At 36.8% G+C, this 18,739-nt stretch overlaps 1 protein-coding gene across 1 annotated transcript in view; it reads left to right on the top strand.

Moving 5' to 3' along the window:
• Positions 1 to 16,538, top strand: part of LOC110445642 (gonadotropin-releasing hormone II receptor-like) — a 125,710-nt gene extending 109,172 nt beyond the window's left edge. Inside the window, exons 2-6 of the mRNA XM_021490357.1 lie at positions 5,769 to 5,973; positions 7,970 to 8,074; positions 11,085 to 11,148; positions 12,636 to 12,724; positions 14,983 to 16,538. Of these exons, the coding sequence (XP_021346032.1) occupies positions 5,769 to 5,973; positions 7,970 to 8,074; positions 11,085 to 11,148; positions 12,636 to 12,724; positions 14,983 to 15,362 (843 nt within the window). The 3' untranslated portion in view covers positions 15,363 to 16,538. The remainder of the gene's footprint in view (positions 1 to 5,768; positions 5,974 to 7,969; positions 8,075 to 11,084; positions 11,149 to 12,635; positions 12,725 to 14,982) is intronic.
• Positions 16,539 to 18,739: the final 2,201 nt, after the last annotated feature.

Here is an 18,739-nt window from a genome sequence, read left to right as displayed (position 1 = left end):
AGGATGGGTTAATCAGTACATGTAAAATGTGACTGGGTTGAATGGCATGGTACACATTTACCGTTTAGGTAAAGCTATTTCAGTGAGAATGCACTTTCAATTGGCCATGAGTGGATCAATCATATGTGGACTCGGAATTCTTTTTACTTTTGCTGGTGCGCGGACGTACAGTAACCCGAAACAAACAAAAAAGCGCTGTTCGCCTCGAAATATAGTTATATATACTGCTTTCATATATAACTACATCTATAAATTAGCAAAAATACTTATACCCGATCGACACTTTTTAGAGATGGTACATTGACAAGCTTGAATCAATTAGTATACAAATAAAAAATACTTTCCCTGTATTGTATCTTAACTTTTTTGAAAATTCTTACCAATAACGTATTTCTTCCGCTAGTCCAACTAAGCGACTTTTTCAAACTAGTGACCACATCCATAATGTGAGGTTCGCAACATCCAAGCTAATAATATGTGCTTCAAGACCGTCAAGATCAGTGGCAACAAAAGATGTGTCAAGTATTGCAATGAGGGCGGCATATCATGTCTCTTTCCCCAATGTCCTTTAGGCAGTATTATGTAACAGCAATAGACAGTGTGGAATTTAAATATTCTTCAGATATTCTGGTAAACTTTGGATCTTAATTTTTCTGGGGGAATTAAACTTTCGAACTTTTATGTTTTTTTACCTCTCTCCGTGTTTTGTAATGCTATGTCTAATGCAGAACAAACGTATCAAATATAAAAGTTTGGTACATGATCGGGACCATGCAGACTATTCGAGGAAAATGGGGTATTCGAGTTATGCGAGATCGAGTAAGTGGGGTTTTACCGTATATCTATCAATTTTGTCCAAACTGGCAGCACAGATGCGCATAGGTTGTTATATGTACAATGTCTGAAATACTGGAGCCATCAAGTTCACACTCTAATACACTAATGATGTGGTAACCTTCATTGTTGTTCGCTTAGCACTTGTACCTGGTTGGTCCTGTGGACCAGAAAAAAATATATAGATGCAAGACCCCTTCTTTCTAGCTGTATTTCTTGCAACGAATATGTCATCTTTAATATATCAAACTACTACTCCTGAGCATAGCATGCTATATTTAATTAACCACTCCAGAGCCTGTTTCAAGCAGCTTGATTTCCTAAAGAGACGCGTCCTGATGATTAATAACCTACATAGCCGTGAACATGTAACTCTACTTGATAGGACTTACTATAATAATCACGATGACTTGAGGCCTTTATACTGTATCTTAGATCATTAGCACAGTAACCTGCATACTTTACCCGGATTTGACAGATATGTCTTGACGGGATTTACTTATGATGCAAGAAACTAATAGGGAGTATTGTGACGTTTGCTGCCTCCGGAAAGTTTGTTTGTTTGTTTGTTTGATTTTGTTTAACGTCCTATTAACAGCTAAGATCATTTAAGGACGGCCTCCCCTGTTTGCAAGATGCATGCGGGTAGCGTATGTGTGTGTATTTTGTGAGGCTGCGATATGTTCGTGTTTTTCTCCTTGTGATAGCGCGGAAATGATGCCGAATTCATAGTGCTACCTCACTGTAACTTACTGTCACATTATACTGACAACGGGCGAACCAGCCGTCCAACTCCTAATTTGCTGAGCGTTAAGCAGGAGTAGAAACTACCATTTTTAAAGACTTTGGTATGTCTCGGCCAGGGGACAAACCCAAAGCCTTCCTCACAGGGGCGAACGCTCAACAAATGGCCAAAAGTGAGGCATTGTCAAGGGAGACCTCAGGAAGAACAAAGTTATTTAGAAAGAAGAGAAAAGATAAAGTCCCAAATTTAGTCGCCTCTTACGATCATGTTATTGGGGGCAGCGATACCCCCAACAAAACCACACGTATCCATACGAGTTGTCCTTTTGTGTTGACGCGGTGATGAGTATATGTATTTATTTGACTTCGGAGAACATAATAAAACAGTTTATTCCGATATTAATCCATTAGTCGCCCGTGGTTTATATGCCGCTATTTGGACATTTAGTAACTTGATACATAATATAGATGTCAGCGCCCTTACAAATAGCGTAAAAAGACATTATATAGAAACATCGATGCCTAGTCGGTTCTATTTGAAGATACATCATACACCCAGTTGTCTTTGTCGTCTATGCTCATTAAAGCGTATGGATTTCAGAGCTTTTAGTTACTAATGTAAAGGACTATAGTTATAATAGACTTTTGGTGATACTTTTTTCTCTGAATGTCCGGACAAAAACATACCACGAACAAAGTTTTTGAAACCCTGGTAGTAGTAACTAAGCAATCAACTGGAGAAAAAACATTGTTATGTTTAAGAAAAAGATGCAACTGCTTTAAGGTTCACTCCCTTGTTATACGTACCACACCTGAAATTAATATAACGCACAATATTTCATGGAACTGAAGCATCACTATAACGTATAGGTTCATGCTTACTGCTTTTCAGAAGATTCCATTAATACTGACCATTACACAAATTTCCTCAGTGGTTATATTGTATTCTTGTATTTCTATTATACATGTAATTTATTTTTCATGTAAATAAATAAAATTTGTTAAAGAAACTTATTGGACAAAAACATGAGATTGCTCGGAAAAGAAACCTGCAGATTAAGTGTTTTAGTCATTGTATATATAATCACAGCGGGTTGGCTCACTGAAGCTTTTCCGATAAATCTCGTACACGTCGCCGAAGAGTATCACATACACCTGTCTTCCATTACACCATTGTATTGTTTTACTTTGTTTTATATATAAACTAGCGGGAAAAAGAAACTGTGCATGCCTAAAATGTTATAAAAATAAATATGTATGACGTAGAACAACAAGGTTATTAACAGTTGCATTCCATTTTCCTTGTTATGGAATCATTAAGTTCCGCTCAGGAGTGACGTAAACACAGCAGGGGTAAATACTAAATTCACAAAGTTACTACCTCGTATGTTCACCTTTTGCCTGAATGCAAACCTGACAACGCCGACGCATGGAGCCTATCAGACGGTTCAAGAATGCTTGTGGGATGGCATTCCAGATCTGTACCAACGCTGCAGCCAAATCAGCCAACGTCATCGGTTGATTAGGTGATGCCCGTAATCTGCGCTTCATTTCATCCCAGACGTGTTCAATGGGCGACATATCGGGGGATACAGCAGGCCAGGGCAACACGTCAACGTTCTGTTGGGCCAGAACGTACATAGCGACACGAACTGTGTGTGGCCGGGCGTTGTCCTGCTGTAGCGTAATGTGACGTTGCTGCCCTTGCACGAATGGAACGACGTGGGCTCAATCCCGTCGGGTAAATCGCAGATGCCTTCTGCACTAGTCCAGACGTGCTACACGATGACGTAGCAGAAGAACTGGGAGGATTGCAGGAGGTCGCGGAGGGATAGCTCGTTCACGCAATCGGTTCCGTACAGTTCTCGGGCTTATTTGTAGCAACCCAGGGATTGTCCGTGCAGTCAAACTTGCCGTTTCGAAGCGATTTCTCAAATGGACAAGCCGAATATGGTTGTCCTGTTGACGTGACGTCACACGTGGACGTCCTGCACGAGGTCGATCGCCGACGTGGCCAAACTGTTGATGTCGTCTCCACTAATCCTTGATTGTGTTTCGATGGACATGAAAACGTGTAGAGACAACGGCTTGGTCCATACCATCTTGAAGCAAACCAATAATCCGGAGGCGGTCATTTTCATTGAGCCTCGGCCTAGCATTAATCACAAATTAAAACGTAATAATGCTGTTGTTACTGTTCAAAGGTCTCAACAGAGTGACCCAACAGTTGAAAAATAGACTTTCATTGTCGAATTGAATAGCTGGACAACGCCTATAGAGAGCAAACTGCATGGGACAACTGTCAATGACACACGGATAGTGTGTATGTGTCATACTCGGTCATGTGTGTGAATTTTCATGTATATACAATAGGCAGTACATGTTCTATAACAATTCTCCGCGTGAAGTTTGTTTCTTTTTTTTCCCCCGCTAGTATATCAGTGTGTCTACTTGTACAACATATGCGGTGCCGACCCTCGTTTTTTTTGTAATACCATCTTTCCCCAGTATGTCATAACGTTGTAAAATACAAGCATATCAGATACCTACGATTAATGCATTAACGTGTGTTACGACAAGTGGAAGTTCAGAACTGAGATAAAACCATTGAAAATAGAAATCATGTCATAATTCAAAGGCTTACGAATGAGCAGACAGATTTATATCAAGACGCAGCAGAGGTGAACAGAGTGTAGAAATGGATGCTCGCCATTGCGACTGCCAAATGAATGTTGAATCAATTAAAGATACAATCTACGTGTAGTCAAGGTCCATAGTCATTGAAAACTATAACATTGAACCAATATAAATCAATGTAGATACAGACGAAAGATTATTCTTATTTTATTACGTTGTAAAATATGAAATTTGTACGCACATATAGTGTATTGTGTTATCTTCATGTTATTAAGCGCTTATCGCGTTTCGATATAAATGTATATTAGTTACCATTTATTTACTTCGAAGGATGAAATCTGAAAACATTTCAAGTAGAAAACATAGAACCGCTATATTAAGTCAGTTGGTAATGATTGAGAGGTGATAAGTACCGCGATGCTTTCTTATGTAGCATTTAGAGTTAGGTTAACAAAACCAAGTATCATTGATCAGCGAAAGTCGCATTATGGAAGGGCAAAATGTTTTAAAAAATGGGTTCAAGTAAGTTGGGATTAATATTGAATACGTCTAAAGCCGTTCTACTCTCTAGATAAACGTTCCTAGTAAGGGTTTTTAATAGTTTGCCCATTGTCTGTATAATATGACCGGGTGAAGTACTGTGCATGGTGGTTTAGCATAGTACTTGATTGACGTATCTTCCTAAAAACTGTACAAATACACACACGTGTAGCAGCACACAATCATACATAGCACGTGTCTTTAGCTGTTAGTAAGGCAATTAACCCTATAAACCAACCCGCGAGCATGACGGGTCAAATTTGCTTCTAACCTTCCATCAGCCGTTCGTTGAAAATGTTTAGCTGATTCAAATTCTTATGTTATTATACATATCCATTGGTTGTGTTTGTCTAGAATCTTACTTTTAAATAACTATTGTATTCGTCTATTTAAAAAACAACCTATGTAGGTGTTTTTTCAATGTTTTCAATATTTTCCATTGTTTTACGGCCCATCGTCAATGTAAGTCTTTTAGGGCCAAACAACACTGTAAAGAAAGACATTCACAATAGTTAATACATCAAACAGTAAGTGTTAAACATAAATACATTGCGTACGAATCGGTTGTTAAACATATCAAATCTTATTGAAAAGATCGATTGAGTGCAAATAACCATGTATCAATTACACAGAAACTATATCAAATGAACTTTTCATAAACGGTATTTTTGACTGTAAGAGGTTGGTCGCACGCGTGACAATGAGGTTGGTCTTCTTTGCGTAAAATGTAATTACGTGTGATATAGGTTTGGGCTACATGTATACGTAGTCGCCAAAGGATGACTTCCTCTCTGCGGTCCACTCTACTTGTTGCACATAAACCTACGTTTGGTTGAATCGTAAATAACTTGTACTTTATTTCTAAAGACCATTGATGTTGGCAATTCGATTAAAACGAAATTCGCTTTAGAAGGTTTAATATCAGAATAAGACAGGAACTTAAATTATGTAATGCCTGTGTTTGCGTATGCATGAATTTGTTTTCTCAATGATTGTATTTTTTATCTTTTCAGAGTGTTATATTTCACGTAGAGCACCATCCACAGCATCCGTGGTATACACAGTGCGTTACCTTCAACTTCTTCCCGACAGCCAAACATGAACTAGCATACAATCTCTTCAACATCATCACATTATACGCTCTTCCTCTGCTCATCATATCAGCGTCATATTCTCTAATATTGTTTGAAATATCCAAGAAAACAAAACAGAGTAGAGGTAAGTTTCTCTTACTACTGAAAATTTAGCAATGCTTAATTTAAAAAAAGTTAAAAAATCTATATCAATCCTAAAGTTCAACGACACAAGATGTAACTGTTTCCAGGTTATGACATTTAAGTCTGATGTCACTATATATGGACCTTGAGTGGCTGTAGTATATTGAAATCATCTGTGTATGGAACTGTAGCAAGGACGAATCCCCAATCGGGTTAACAATCAAACAAAACCATACATTGTTCGATACTAAGGAATAGGTCGTATATGTATCAAAGTCATGCCTGTCACGCCATGGATTTCTAATGAATATCATATTTATTCCTCAAACTATCAATTGCTTCTTTAGTCGCCTGGGTTTTCACGTGTTTGCGTGGTACATTTAATGAATAAGAACTAGTCTTTTCTAGATAGGTTTGATATCCGTTAAATTTATTATCTGATTAGTGATTGATTCTGTTCATTCGGGCTACGGTAATGGACATTATAAACTTATATTTTTAATGGTTTTAACGGCCAAGATATGTTAACGAACATTATATAAGTACTCCATTACTATGACATATACCACATACTGTTATACCTCTATAACATTATTCGTATCTAGACTTTAAAAACCCACAAATTTGTTGCAAGGAATGACCAACGGAGAGGAATATTGTTGCTCTCTAAAATAGTTGTTTGGTTAAAGTATGTAACTGTCACATCTGGCGGCTCTTAGATCGTTTTGGTATATGATTGGAATTAGCAAATGACGTCATTATTAAGTTGACTTGTTAAAGTGTTCTTAGTGCAAATGACCGATCTACACAAACGTCGTTTGTTTTATTACCGACAATGTACTTTTAGGACGAGTAATAATTATTATAGCGTACAAGCATTCCCAATTGAGGAATGGGTTGCTTAGAAACTCGCTGTTTTATCACCAACAATTACGATCAGACCGAGTAACTATGGCCACTTGTTTCCACGACTATCAGATTAACGCATTCAAAGTTGTTGTCTGGTTTTTAAACTATGCATGTGTTTTGTTGGTGACTCAGCCTAACTGTTGTAATCGGCTTGCAACTCGAGTAACATGTTAACTTATTTAGTCTTACAAAACAAATATTGTTCTATTGAGCAGTTATGTATTATCAAAATAATATACCACACGCAGAAACAATTCCTGTGTCGGTCCGTTGTCTTGTTCAGACATCTTTAAGGTGCTGTGTTATTTATTGTTGATTTCATTAACTAAAATGCTTGTTGTTTACATAAAAAGCAATCTAGATGAAATAGGCATATCAACTCCAAATTTCATGAATGCAAAATATAACCATTAAAAAATCACAAGCGGTCAAAAATTGCATTATATTTCTCTCGTACCGAAATGAGCTGGATTAATGTTAAAATAAGAATAGTAGACATTGAACGGTCACTGTCTGACTACAATGTACCATGGATCTACCTTTGTCGAGAACGAAGATTCATATTATGAGTTAATGCTGTCGTTGTAGGTGATACACGGTCGGGCTGAGATTCACGAAATACCAATTATAATTGTTAATCACCACACACAACCATTTTATGATCATCCTATCCCGGTCTTATCTCAGCAATACATGTTATCGGTACCTTCACTAATGGGTTTAGTGTGTCCATATAAGAACATGATTAACACTGACATAGCTGGTCATTGCCGATGTTGTCTTACCAGGGGTGACTGCCACACAAAGATACGGGTTTAATTGCCAATGTTTAGCTTTGTAATGTCCAAACGACATTTGATCTTATTTGTATCCTCGTTTTGATAGGACTATTTTCTTAAAATAATGGTCATAAACCAATTTCCTGGATTTTATATTGCCTGAAAAGTAATTATACCTTCTTGTTTTGAAAGTTCTGTTAGATAAATTGTTGCGAACAATATACATTTTAAAATTCTTATATATATGAATTTTATGATAAAAATATATCGTACATGTATAGATAAATAATCTGATTGATATATTTCCAGAAGAAACAGGTTTATCAGCGAAGGCTCGGAGCCGTTTACGCCGGTCTTCTATGGGAAACATACGCCGGGCGAGGACTCGAACATTAAAGATGACATTAGTAATAGGTAAGAACTGCTATACTAGGTGATGTGTAACTTTAACATCAGCGACAGACGAGGTATCATTGAGACACTAATAATAGGTATTTCCTTATAACGATACCAGTGATATGTATTGTTCCAATCCCACACTTGTTCATGGTCTGATATAGTCTATCGCCTAGTCAAATATTCGCCCATTGCTGACAAAATCCATGTTCGCTTAATTGTTATTTCGTCCTTCACATGTAATCACTACTGTATAGTTTGTAAATTTGCCTTCATTGGCGAGGGCCAAAACGGCGAAAGTTAAAATATGGCGAAAATGTCGCGTCATACGGTAATTCTGACACTAGTACTTTTTTAATTGTAATACATGTGGTCTTATTCCGATGCTGTCAGATACGAAAGGTTCGTCATAACTATAAATAGGTGAACGTGATTAATCCTAAAAGGACGAAAAGCTATTATACAGTGCTGACTTATTTATTTTAGCATACAATCTATTACCAAATGTACACATTATATATGTTTGCCTTACATGTATGTCTTCCACACAAGTAGTAGGTGGGTTTATTTCTGGCATTATTTAAACAATGTAGCAGTGATCAAATTCATACAATGTTAATAGTTGTAATATTATTCCGACACATACTTTTTTTTCTCCTACTCCACTTCATTGGGGCGCTCTCTCTCTCCAGGCGCCCGTCATCATATGGTTCAAGCTGTCGCAAGGAGGCCAAACCCCATACAAATAATCAAAATCTGATATAAGCTATAAGTGTTACGGTATATAATTCTGACTTTAGTAATGGATAACGGTGTAATAACACGTGGTTTAATCCCGACACTAGTGATACGTGTGGTAGGTATTCTACCTTGCACATCCGAAAAAAGCTTAAAAACACAGATGAACATTTCAAGGTATTGTTCAGTATTCTGGTGTAATGCAAACTTTCATTTTTTTCTATAAAAAGAATTTTAAAATCTGTTTTTTCAGCTCATTTTAACACCCTTTAAAAATAATCGGCTTATTTGCTCAAATAAATTTTGAATAAACATTTTAACAAAAATATATGTTAATCTAGGAAAAGGAATTTGTATAACAAAAAACAAGTTAGTTTTATACATTCAAGAAATATGTTGCGAGATGCCTCATGACACTCTATGTTAATAGGACGTTAAACAAAGTCTAAGACACCGTTCCCGTGATACTAACAACTTGTGACTCTAGAAACAAAATTCTTATTCAAACATGACGCACGGCTATTAATGTCGAATTACATAACTATGAAACTCATTTTTTTGTATTTCTTTGATTTCAGCTGATTTTGATGAGATCGAATTAATGTTTTCTTGTCTGCTTCGAATTACGTTTCATAATGTGCATTTGCACGTTCTCCACAATGATTCAAGCCGTAATCCCCTGGGTTATGTGATACGAGCGTTTGCAAGACCGCTATGCCGGCGTGTTAAAATTTATTACGTGATTAATGATCAATAAAAGAATCAACCTTTGCCTTGTGTTGCAGTTTTGGTGGTCAGCACGATATTTTGCATCGATTTGACATTTCCAGAAAAGTTATTTCTTTAACTTTTTTCCGCAAAGTCACTGTAAACGTGTTCTGAATTCATGTTGATATTTGTATTGAATGTCATAGTATTTACCTCTGACGTGCTCCTATTCAAAAAGACTGTTAAGTCCCCCAAACGAAGTGGTGGACTTATTGGTCGCCAGGTACTGGCAATAGGTCGGTGTTTTTTCTCCGGAAACTCCGGCTGTTACATGGAATAGGACGTTAATCAAGAAAACAAACCAAATATTGGTTTCACTCCGTGTTCATAATTCTTATGCCTTAGTCTTGTAAGACAGTTTTTGTTTAAAACTACACAGTTGATTATTGGCATAAGGCGGAGTACAATGATCTCCGGTTCTCCGATATAATTTTAGATTTTTCCGAACTTTGTCCAAAATCTCTTAAAAATGATTTCAGCGTTCGATAACCTTAGTTCTGCTTTAATGTTTCTGCAAATGTTACTATGACATTCATTTTCTGGTTGGTTGAAATTGTCACCATACAATTCCTTCTCATTGGTTGCAATTCAGATATTGTCAGATTTGGATCAAATTTGGTAAGTTGGTGTTTACCTGTACAACAAACACTACTACAGACCCCGTTACGTGATTAGACGAAATGGCCTCTATAATTTGGCTCCTGATTGGTCAAAATTAAAGTATTATTTTATGGCATTACAAAATGCTTCTGGTTCATCATTGCGACAATGGGGGCAGTGTTGGGGACTTCTGTAATGGTTCCCAATACAATTAGATTTTGTTCATATATTAATATTATACTACAAATACCTCTCCGTTACATCTTGTTCGCCGGTTACATAGATACAGTTGTTATACTTGCTGATAATGTAGGCACTGGAATAACTATAAATTATCTAGCGGAATGTCTTTGCTTCTTCAGATTTTCATTTTATGTCCATATCTGACCCATATTGAAGCAATTGTATGATTATGTTCACGCGATTGCCAAAACCGCGGTAGAGTCGTGGGCATACTTATGATAAAATCAATTATCTTCTTCGTAATAAAATCCCGTTTTTGTTTTTTGAACATTTTTGTAAATAGTCGAACACACAACAGAGAATCGCATGTTCTAAAAATCTTCATCGATATATATTGGAAAGCAGCTGTTTCACTTAAAACGTTAAGAATGAATTACTTGAACACTTAGGATCGACTTATTTTAAATTCAAAATTAAATTGACGCAGAAAGGCTGTGATGAATAATGACATCCTTCATACGCCTCAAAGAATAAGTGTGCTTTTACAATGATGCATCTGTTTAGAAATGTTTTAATAAAATATTTGGAAAACATTTTATCAAATTACTTGTATTATGATGTTTTTCATGATGTGTCGAGGAATATAATATAATGACCTTCTGCGTGACTGTCATGTTGTTGCCTTCTCATAAAGTATTGTTGAGAAATATTATTAAGTTGTATTCCGTCTGTATTTCAGTCAGTGTATTTGTGCTGTGCTGGACGCCTTATTTCGTGATATCGGCTTGGTGGTGGTTTGACAAGTAAGTTCTTATTGACGCTTTCAAATATCAAAGTTGAGTAATGGTTATATACCCTTCATAAAATACACAGTGATAATTACGTCATTAATTTGTCATCTGATCTGAATTCTTGTTCTTGGTCATGTCTGTATGATCGGAAATGCAAAGTGAATCGATCTGCTAAAGCAGCACTTACAACCGGAAGTAATAAAATGTAATCTGATCTTAAACTTCTGGAACAAAAGAAATTATAATTAGGGAACATTTAATTTGTTTTCTTACAAATTAATGTTGGTCATGTACCTCCACTGGATAAGCTCGCCGGGTGGAATTTTACTTAGTGACGTTTCATTCTTCAAACCTCTATAACACATACTTACATTTTATATTCTAAGAAAGCAAAGTCAGCCTTATTGTCCGACACGCGATCCGCTTTTTACAGTCCAACATGTTTTCTGATTAAAATATATATAACTAAGACGTTACCAAGCCTTTGACATACAAATGTATGTAAAAAGGTTTGGCTCGCTTTTGTGTGTCTTCTGTGAGGATTTACTTTTTTAGTCGTCTTTAATCTCTCATTATCATTCCGTCTTCTTCCCCTTATATTTTTTTTATTCAGCAAAATGGAGTTTTTCTTCGAAACAACTTGCAAGATACTTACATGACACATCACATACGCATTGCTAGTTTTATGTCATACATGTACTAAACCTGCAATTTGAAAAATGGTATGACATTTGCTTTATTAGTTTGAATAGTTTGCTAGTGTATTGCACAAATGAAGCTTTGTAGTTTGAGTCTTACGCACACTTGCTATTCAAAATCAGATGGTAGCACATGAAATCATACATTAAAGTGAATTTAGAAATGTTTAAAACTTTTGATAATTGTTTTGATATACGTGCTCAAATATCTTGAGTTGGTGGCATTTTAAGTATTTTGCGTTCTGGCTTTTTCCAATTTCTTTAATGTTCACGTCATTATATTTCTATTTGATCTATGTACTTAACGTGAAATGCGTATCTAATAGAAATCTGTTAATGCTGTTTAGACAGGCTTCAACAGATTATTAAAGGCAGGTCTTAAATATTATGAAAACAGGGCACTATTTTGAAAGCCATTACTTCAAAGCTATCAATCGCAGTTATTTGGGTCGTTATAAGAGGTCACGTCACTAGGTTTTCATTGTTTTAACAGTATTCATCTGAGAGACATTTGAAGAACGTTTCTTCGCACGCCATCGACACGAGTTTTTTTCGTGCTTTTTCCATTTTTTATGGAATTGCCTATGACGTTTGCTTTTACCAGCTCGTCTATTTACGATTGCTTTCAACCAGACCCTTAACAGTAATCCAAATATATCACCATTTTTCGATAATCATCTCATCATGGGCCAATTATACGGATCATTCCGACGCATTTACTGTGTTATTAGCGACAAAAACAAACGACGTTTCAGGACGTTTGCTAGGAATTATTGACACAATAATTCGTTTTTATTTCAGGGATTCCGCAAAAAAGTTAGACCCAAAGATACAGAAGGGGTTATTTTTATTCGCCGTCTCTAACTCCTGCATGGATCCAATAGTGTATGGTAAGTGGAACCTATTACGACAACAGTGTGAATAAGTGGTGATCCTAGATAACGTGTATTAAATCACAGACGTTTTACCAGCTTATATTGTAATATAACGCAAAGGGGTCATACAGATTTTTTTTTATATATTTTGAGATGGTATGTAAATTAAAATAGAATATAAGAAAACCCTAACTTTGAGAAGGGGACATTTTTGGTATCTCAATACCCTCCCCCCCCACCCCACCCTCCCCCAAAAAACACCCAACAAAATTATAACTATTTATAGAAATTTTTCTAAAAATAGAATTTTGTTGACGTCGTTTAGTTAGAAACAACTGACCCAATGGTGCTGCTGTTTAATTATCGTACATTTCAGTTTGATATAGGTCACGACTATTTCGGTAATGCGTAACAATTAGCGAATTAAGTTTAACCCACCCCAAATTCCTTAATAATTTAGGATATTATTTTAAGCTGAAAATTTTATTAAAAGTACAACTCAAGAAATTGAATCTTTGCTAAATACTTATTTTAATATAAATCAATAAGGATTCATGAAAATGTTAATTGAAAGACCTTAGCTGTTAAAACAAATTAAACCAAATTATTGTGAATAGGAAAGGGTAAATACATGTCTCCTAACGAGAAAGTGATAATGACACAAAAGAATGATGACAGTTCATGGACATGCGTGTTCTTTTTAAACAAAAACTTACTAAAGTAATAGAAATTTAATATGCCATTAGTGAAATTTTGCCCTTTTTGATGCCTCATAAATGTTTCCTGTGTCTGCTTTAACCCCATAATGTAAAAGTACATCATAACCCGTTAATTGTTTGTATTCAGCAAGCCATTAACAATACATCACAGGAAGGGAGATGGTAACTCCCAGAAGGTATTAGCGTAAGCCATCCGTCGGAAACCTATTAAAAGTGCATCAGAGAGGATGATCAGCCTTTTTATGCCGCGTGATGTGGTAAATCATCCCACATGTTGACAAAAAAATGGAAACAACGATTACGAAAATAACCTTTAAAATCCTTTGAAATGTAGTCTGTCTCTCTCGTTAGCATTATAGTTTTCCTATTTCCTATTTTTTGTGTTGAGGTTGTATACCAGGTTCCATTTGATTTCATTTCAATGGTTTCGAGAATATACTAACGGTTTGCAGAAACGTCAATTAGTGAGAGAAAAAATGATTGAATATTGGTTAAGACAACAGATCATGCTTCCAACACTGGAATAAATGTACAGGTTCATACATCGATATATGTGCGTGATACACGCAGTACGTTTGAGTACATTGGATCCTATAAGTTTTTACCAATATTGGCGGGACCTAATACAATGTACATGTCCACCATGCCATCATTTAGTATACTCTGTGATAGAATCGAATCAAATACATTCATCGATTATAATTTTCAAACAATCGTGGCGAAAATGATACACTATAATTGATAATACCGTCCAACCTGTATATATAAACTTACCCGTCGAAAGTCTGAACATTGTTCTCCTAGCGATTATAACCCTTGAATATAAACTCAATTCTGAAAGAAATGAAAGAAATAACAGCAAGTTGAGAAATTAAAATTTTGAATTTTCATGAAGGTTGTCTCTTAATTAGTCACATGAGCAGGTATTTTTCTGTATTTCATTGTAAACTTTTGTCAGAATCCAGGAACCGGGTTGATCAAGACGAATTGTTCCAATGATCACAATCAAATTAGCTTTTAAAATCAAGCAATGAACATTTTCCTAACGGAAGACTGGCAATAATTTTAAGTATTAAAAAGTGCGCAAACCAGTATGTGCGTTAGACATCGTAATTTATTAGTAATTGGATTACTTCTTAATATTTAACATCCTTCTGTTCCGTTTACTTCGCTTTTGGTAACAGTGAAACCCTTTAAGAATACATTTGCGAACGACATAATAAATCTATCATCAGTACATCTTGTGCTGTATGATGTCCCCAATGGTAAATTATTGGTCTTAACTTAACATAAACAAATACTACAAAGCTACCTAACTTATGAATTTCAGGTTAATATAAGCTAGGGTCACTTAAATAATTTACAGCCCAAACATTTCTGTTACAGGGATGTTTACCACTGCGTTCCGTCGAGAAGCAAGGAAATGGGGTCGTTGGATAAAAGTTCAGATAGGGCAGAAGGCCAATCACAGATGGTCTAACTCAGTGTAGTCCTTACAATGCCTTTGTGACATCGGGCAACAAAAACACTTACACAAAGTTTACTCTGTTCCAGGAATGTTCACCATCAATTTCAAGAGGGAGTTAGTTCGCTGCTGCTGTTGTTTGAAAGCGGCCCTGAAACGACAGAAGCTTCGGGGTGTCATGGTACACTACCAGTCGTCTACCAGAAGAACTCCAATCAACTTTAAGAGTGGTTCCTACTTCAAAGGCAAATTTCAATCAAATCAGTTTTACGATGAAAGTGACATAGACTCGAGTACGGGACTCAGCAGATTTTCTGGGACTATGGACTCTCCGCGGGCCGTGACAAACCACACCCAATTAACACCAGGCCCTGGATCGATGACATTCAAATCCAACAATGAATCTCGAGCAAATATTAACAATTTCATGACTCTTAAACTACCTATCGATACAGAACATGATAAATGACTCCATGATCTGTGTCTAAACAATCTTTTCGACGAAGGTGATGTTTCGGATTCCAAATTTATGTGTAAGAGAAATGGACTGATAGCAGCAGCTCAACATTTGAATCGATATCGTTACCTGTTGTTTAGGGCATACGCTATAGTCGGCGACATGTACCTTGTGTACGATACAGTGTCAGTAAGTACTCATGCGGCCACAAGGCTTGACGACTTTAGCCATATAGAGTATCAAAGAATGTTTTACAAGCGTACATGGGCGAGAGAAATCATGGTGGAAAGTCTGCTTATGTTTTGCCGTTAAATGTAGTTACAATGTGATTATTCGTCAATTAATATAAAATATTGGTATAGCTACAATCAAACTGTGATATGCATCTGTGGATGTCTAGTGAAAGAAATTTATATTTTACGTGAACCATAGATAATTCTGTTTGAACCTCCGATTTGTTGGTTCCTAACATCATTGACAGTTTTGTTTTGCTATTTGTAATTGTAAAAAATATTTCTGATGTAAAAATGACAGTACCCGCTTGAAAATTAAGGTTTGTTCTTGTATATATTTTACTCATTTTATCATAGCGATCAACATAGGAAAACACATAATCAAAACAAACAACACAATTCATAAACAATGCAAAGAATAAAGAACTTCACGAACAAAAACAAAAAAAGCAAAAAAAAAACACCCAGAGAGTACCATATGTGTGTAAATATCTACGCTTTGTACGCTACTTCTGCTGAAAACAAATAACCATTTGAAATTCCATTCGATAAAGAAACGAGGTTGACGACATAATGCTTCGCTAAGAAATAGAGCGCTTCTTGCAATAGTTGTGTTATCCAATTTGTATTTTTCCCTTTTTAGTTCTTTACTGAGAGCGAATTTTCTATTGCAGCGAATATTTGACACAACCTTCAATATATAGTAATAACATGTGAAAGGCGAAATTAATACTAGGCGAACATGGATGTTTTCAATTAGTGAATTTCACGTACAAAAAGGGGGAAAAAACCAAGATTCGGATCAATTAAAAAAGACTGGAAAATATTTTCGTAAATATATACCCGTAACAGGGATATCTTTTTTACCCTTCCGAAAGTCCAGGGCGAAATAGTTCTAATGGTTATCAGCTTTTTCAGTGTATTTTTTATATATATACTGAACAAAAAAAGAAACGCACAACTAAATGACAAGTCTACTCTTTACAATACTGTAGACGAAAAGTCTGTGTTACGTCACTCGTGTCATCAGTAGTTACTCAAAGTGGGATACCCGCGAAAAACAAAATGACACTTCAGTACCTGGTGTCGGCACCTTTTGCACGAATCCCTGCACGGATTCTCCTATGCATTGAATTCATGAGAACATGTATTCGCCTTAAGGGAATGCTGTGCCATTCTCGTGTTAATGCTGCGATCAACTTGGACGTTTCCTAATACGCCTGTCCAGATTATCCCACAGATGCTCAATAGGAGACATGTCGGGGCTATATTGGGGCCATTCCAGAGGCTGAACGTTGTTTGCCTTGAGAAATTCACGACAGACTCTGGCAACATGCGGTCGAGCATTGTCTTATTGGAAAATCAGGTTATGACGTCTGAGAAGTGGAGGGACATGTGGTTGGATAATCTGGTCTCTGTATTGAACGGCATTGAGGTTTTGATCCAGGACCACTAATGGGATTTTACTCCATGGTAGATGCCTTCCCAAACCTTTACAGAAGCCCCACCGAATCTATCGCGTTCAACCCCGCATGCGTCGGCGAAACGCTCAACTCGTCGGCGATATACCCTTTTTCCTCCGTCTGAGCGATACAGAAAGAAGCTAGACTCGTCGGTGAACATCCCACGCCTCCATCGACGCATCCCAAACCTATTCGGGCCATGTCTGCGCATCCAGTCAAGACGCACTTGCCGCCTCCGTGGTGTCAGAGGTGGCCCGACATAATGTCGGCGTGCAATGATTCTCTCGGCACGAAAGCGGTTCCTGGCAGTTTGAGGACTAATAGGTCTGCCATGAGTACCTAAGGTATGCGACGCAGTCTCTACAGCAGTCTTGAATCTGTTGCGCAAGTGCGACAATCGAATCGCCCTGTCTTGTCGTGCGGTCGTTACACACGGGCGACCGCTCCTGGCACGATCAGAAACTAACCCAGTAGCACGGAAACGTGTACAGAGACGGTTAATTAAACACGGGCCAACACCAACCTGCCGTGCGACAGCAGTTTGACTATGACAATCCATCAACATCGCAATTGCTCTTCCCCTCTGAATTTGCGTTAAGCGTGGCATCTCAGTCATTGACGAAATCAAAATGCCATCGTGGAAAATTAATGTGGCTGAACTTAGAGGCTTGATCACGCCGCGTGATTAGGAGAAAAGAAGCTCACAAAAAGCCACACAATGACATCGTCACGATTGGCTGATTTTAGGGTAGATTGTTGAGAAGGGAGATCGTTCTTGATGTAATACCTGACCAAATATTCCATTATTTCCTTACAGCTAAGGTGTACTGCAGGGGGACTTTGTGCGTTTCTTTTTTTGTTCAGTATATATCTAGAAAACACAACCATTAATTTAGTAACACATGCAAAACTGTCCAGAACGGAAATATTATAGCAGAATATATTACATGTAAAGTTACTATCTTTTACGTTGTATGTTCACCAAATAATGAGAGGTTTAAAATGTGCATTTAGCAGTGATTAAGCTGATCGTCTTTGGAATAACTTGGTCCTAGTCTTTTTTCTCCTTGTGCTTTTTCAATGATGAACGTTCACAGATGATTGCATCTTTTTTAATTTGGTACTAAATACAGTTTTCAAAAATTGAATTTTACTGCAACATACATGTACATCTGTTTCATCTATCAAGGTATAAATACAAATCCTTCCTTTGTGATATTTTGTCCTATTTATATTAGTTCGAATAACGGTTTTGTTGACGCTTCAGTGAGATATTTTGGCCCTTTTTTATTGCGAAAGCTCGTCTGGGGTTAAATAAGACCAAGTATTAAAATAGATCCAACTATATTTATAAACCCTAACGGCGAAGACAATGACAATACCGATATAAAAGTCACACTTAAATGCCGGATGTCTGAGAGTAAAATAGCATTAAAAGCGCGGTGTACTGTTAGTTAAAGCATGCCTTGGAAGACAATTAGTTGACAGTTTCCTGCTGAGATGACTGACGTTACCAGGCCGGTGTTAAGTCAGGAAACAGTTGCACTCGATTCTTTCTGTACAGCAGGTATTTTATATGCTAATAATGTATTCCTGGTGAAATTGATCTGACATGGCGATTGTCATGGCAATATTGCTTTTCCTGTGTAATTATATACGTATGCTTTTCAAAACCCATCCTTGCAAATAACAA

Source organism: Mizuhopecten yessoensis, unplaced genomic scaffold (genome assembly GCF_002113885.1).
Source record: "Mizuhopecten yessoensis strain PY_sf001 unplaced genomic scaffold, ASM211388v2 scaffold2329, whole genome shotgun sequence".
NCBI classification, from domain to species: Eukaryota; Metazoa; Mollusca; class Bivalvia; order Pectinida; family Pectinidae; genus Mizuhopecten; species Mizuhopecten yessoensis.
Note: the sequence above shows the minus strand (reverse complement) of the source record. Positions and strands in the feature narration are given on the sequence as shown.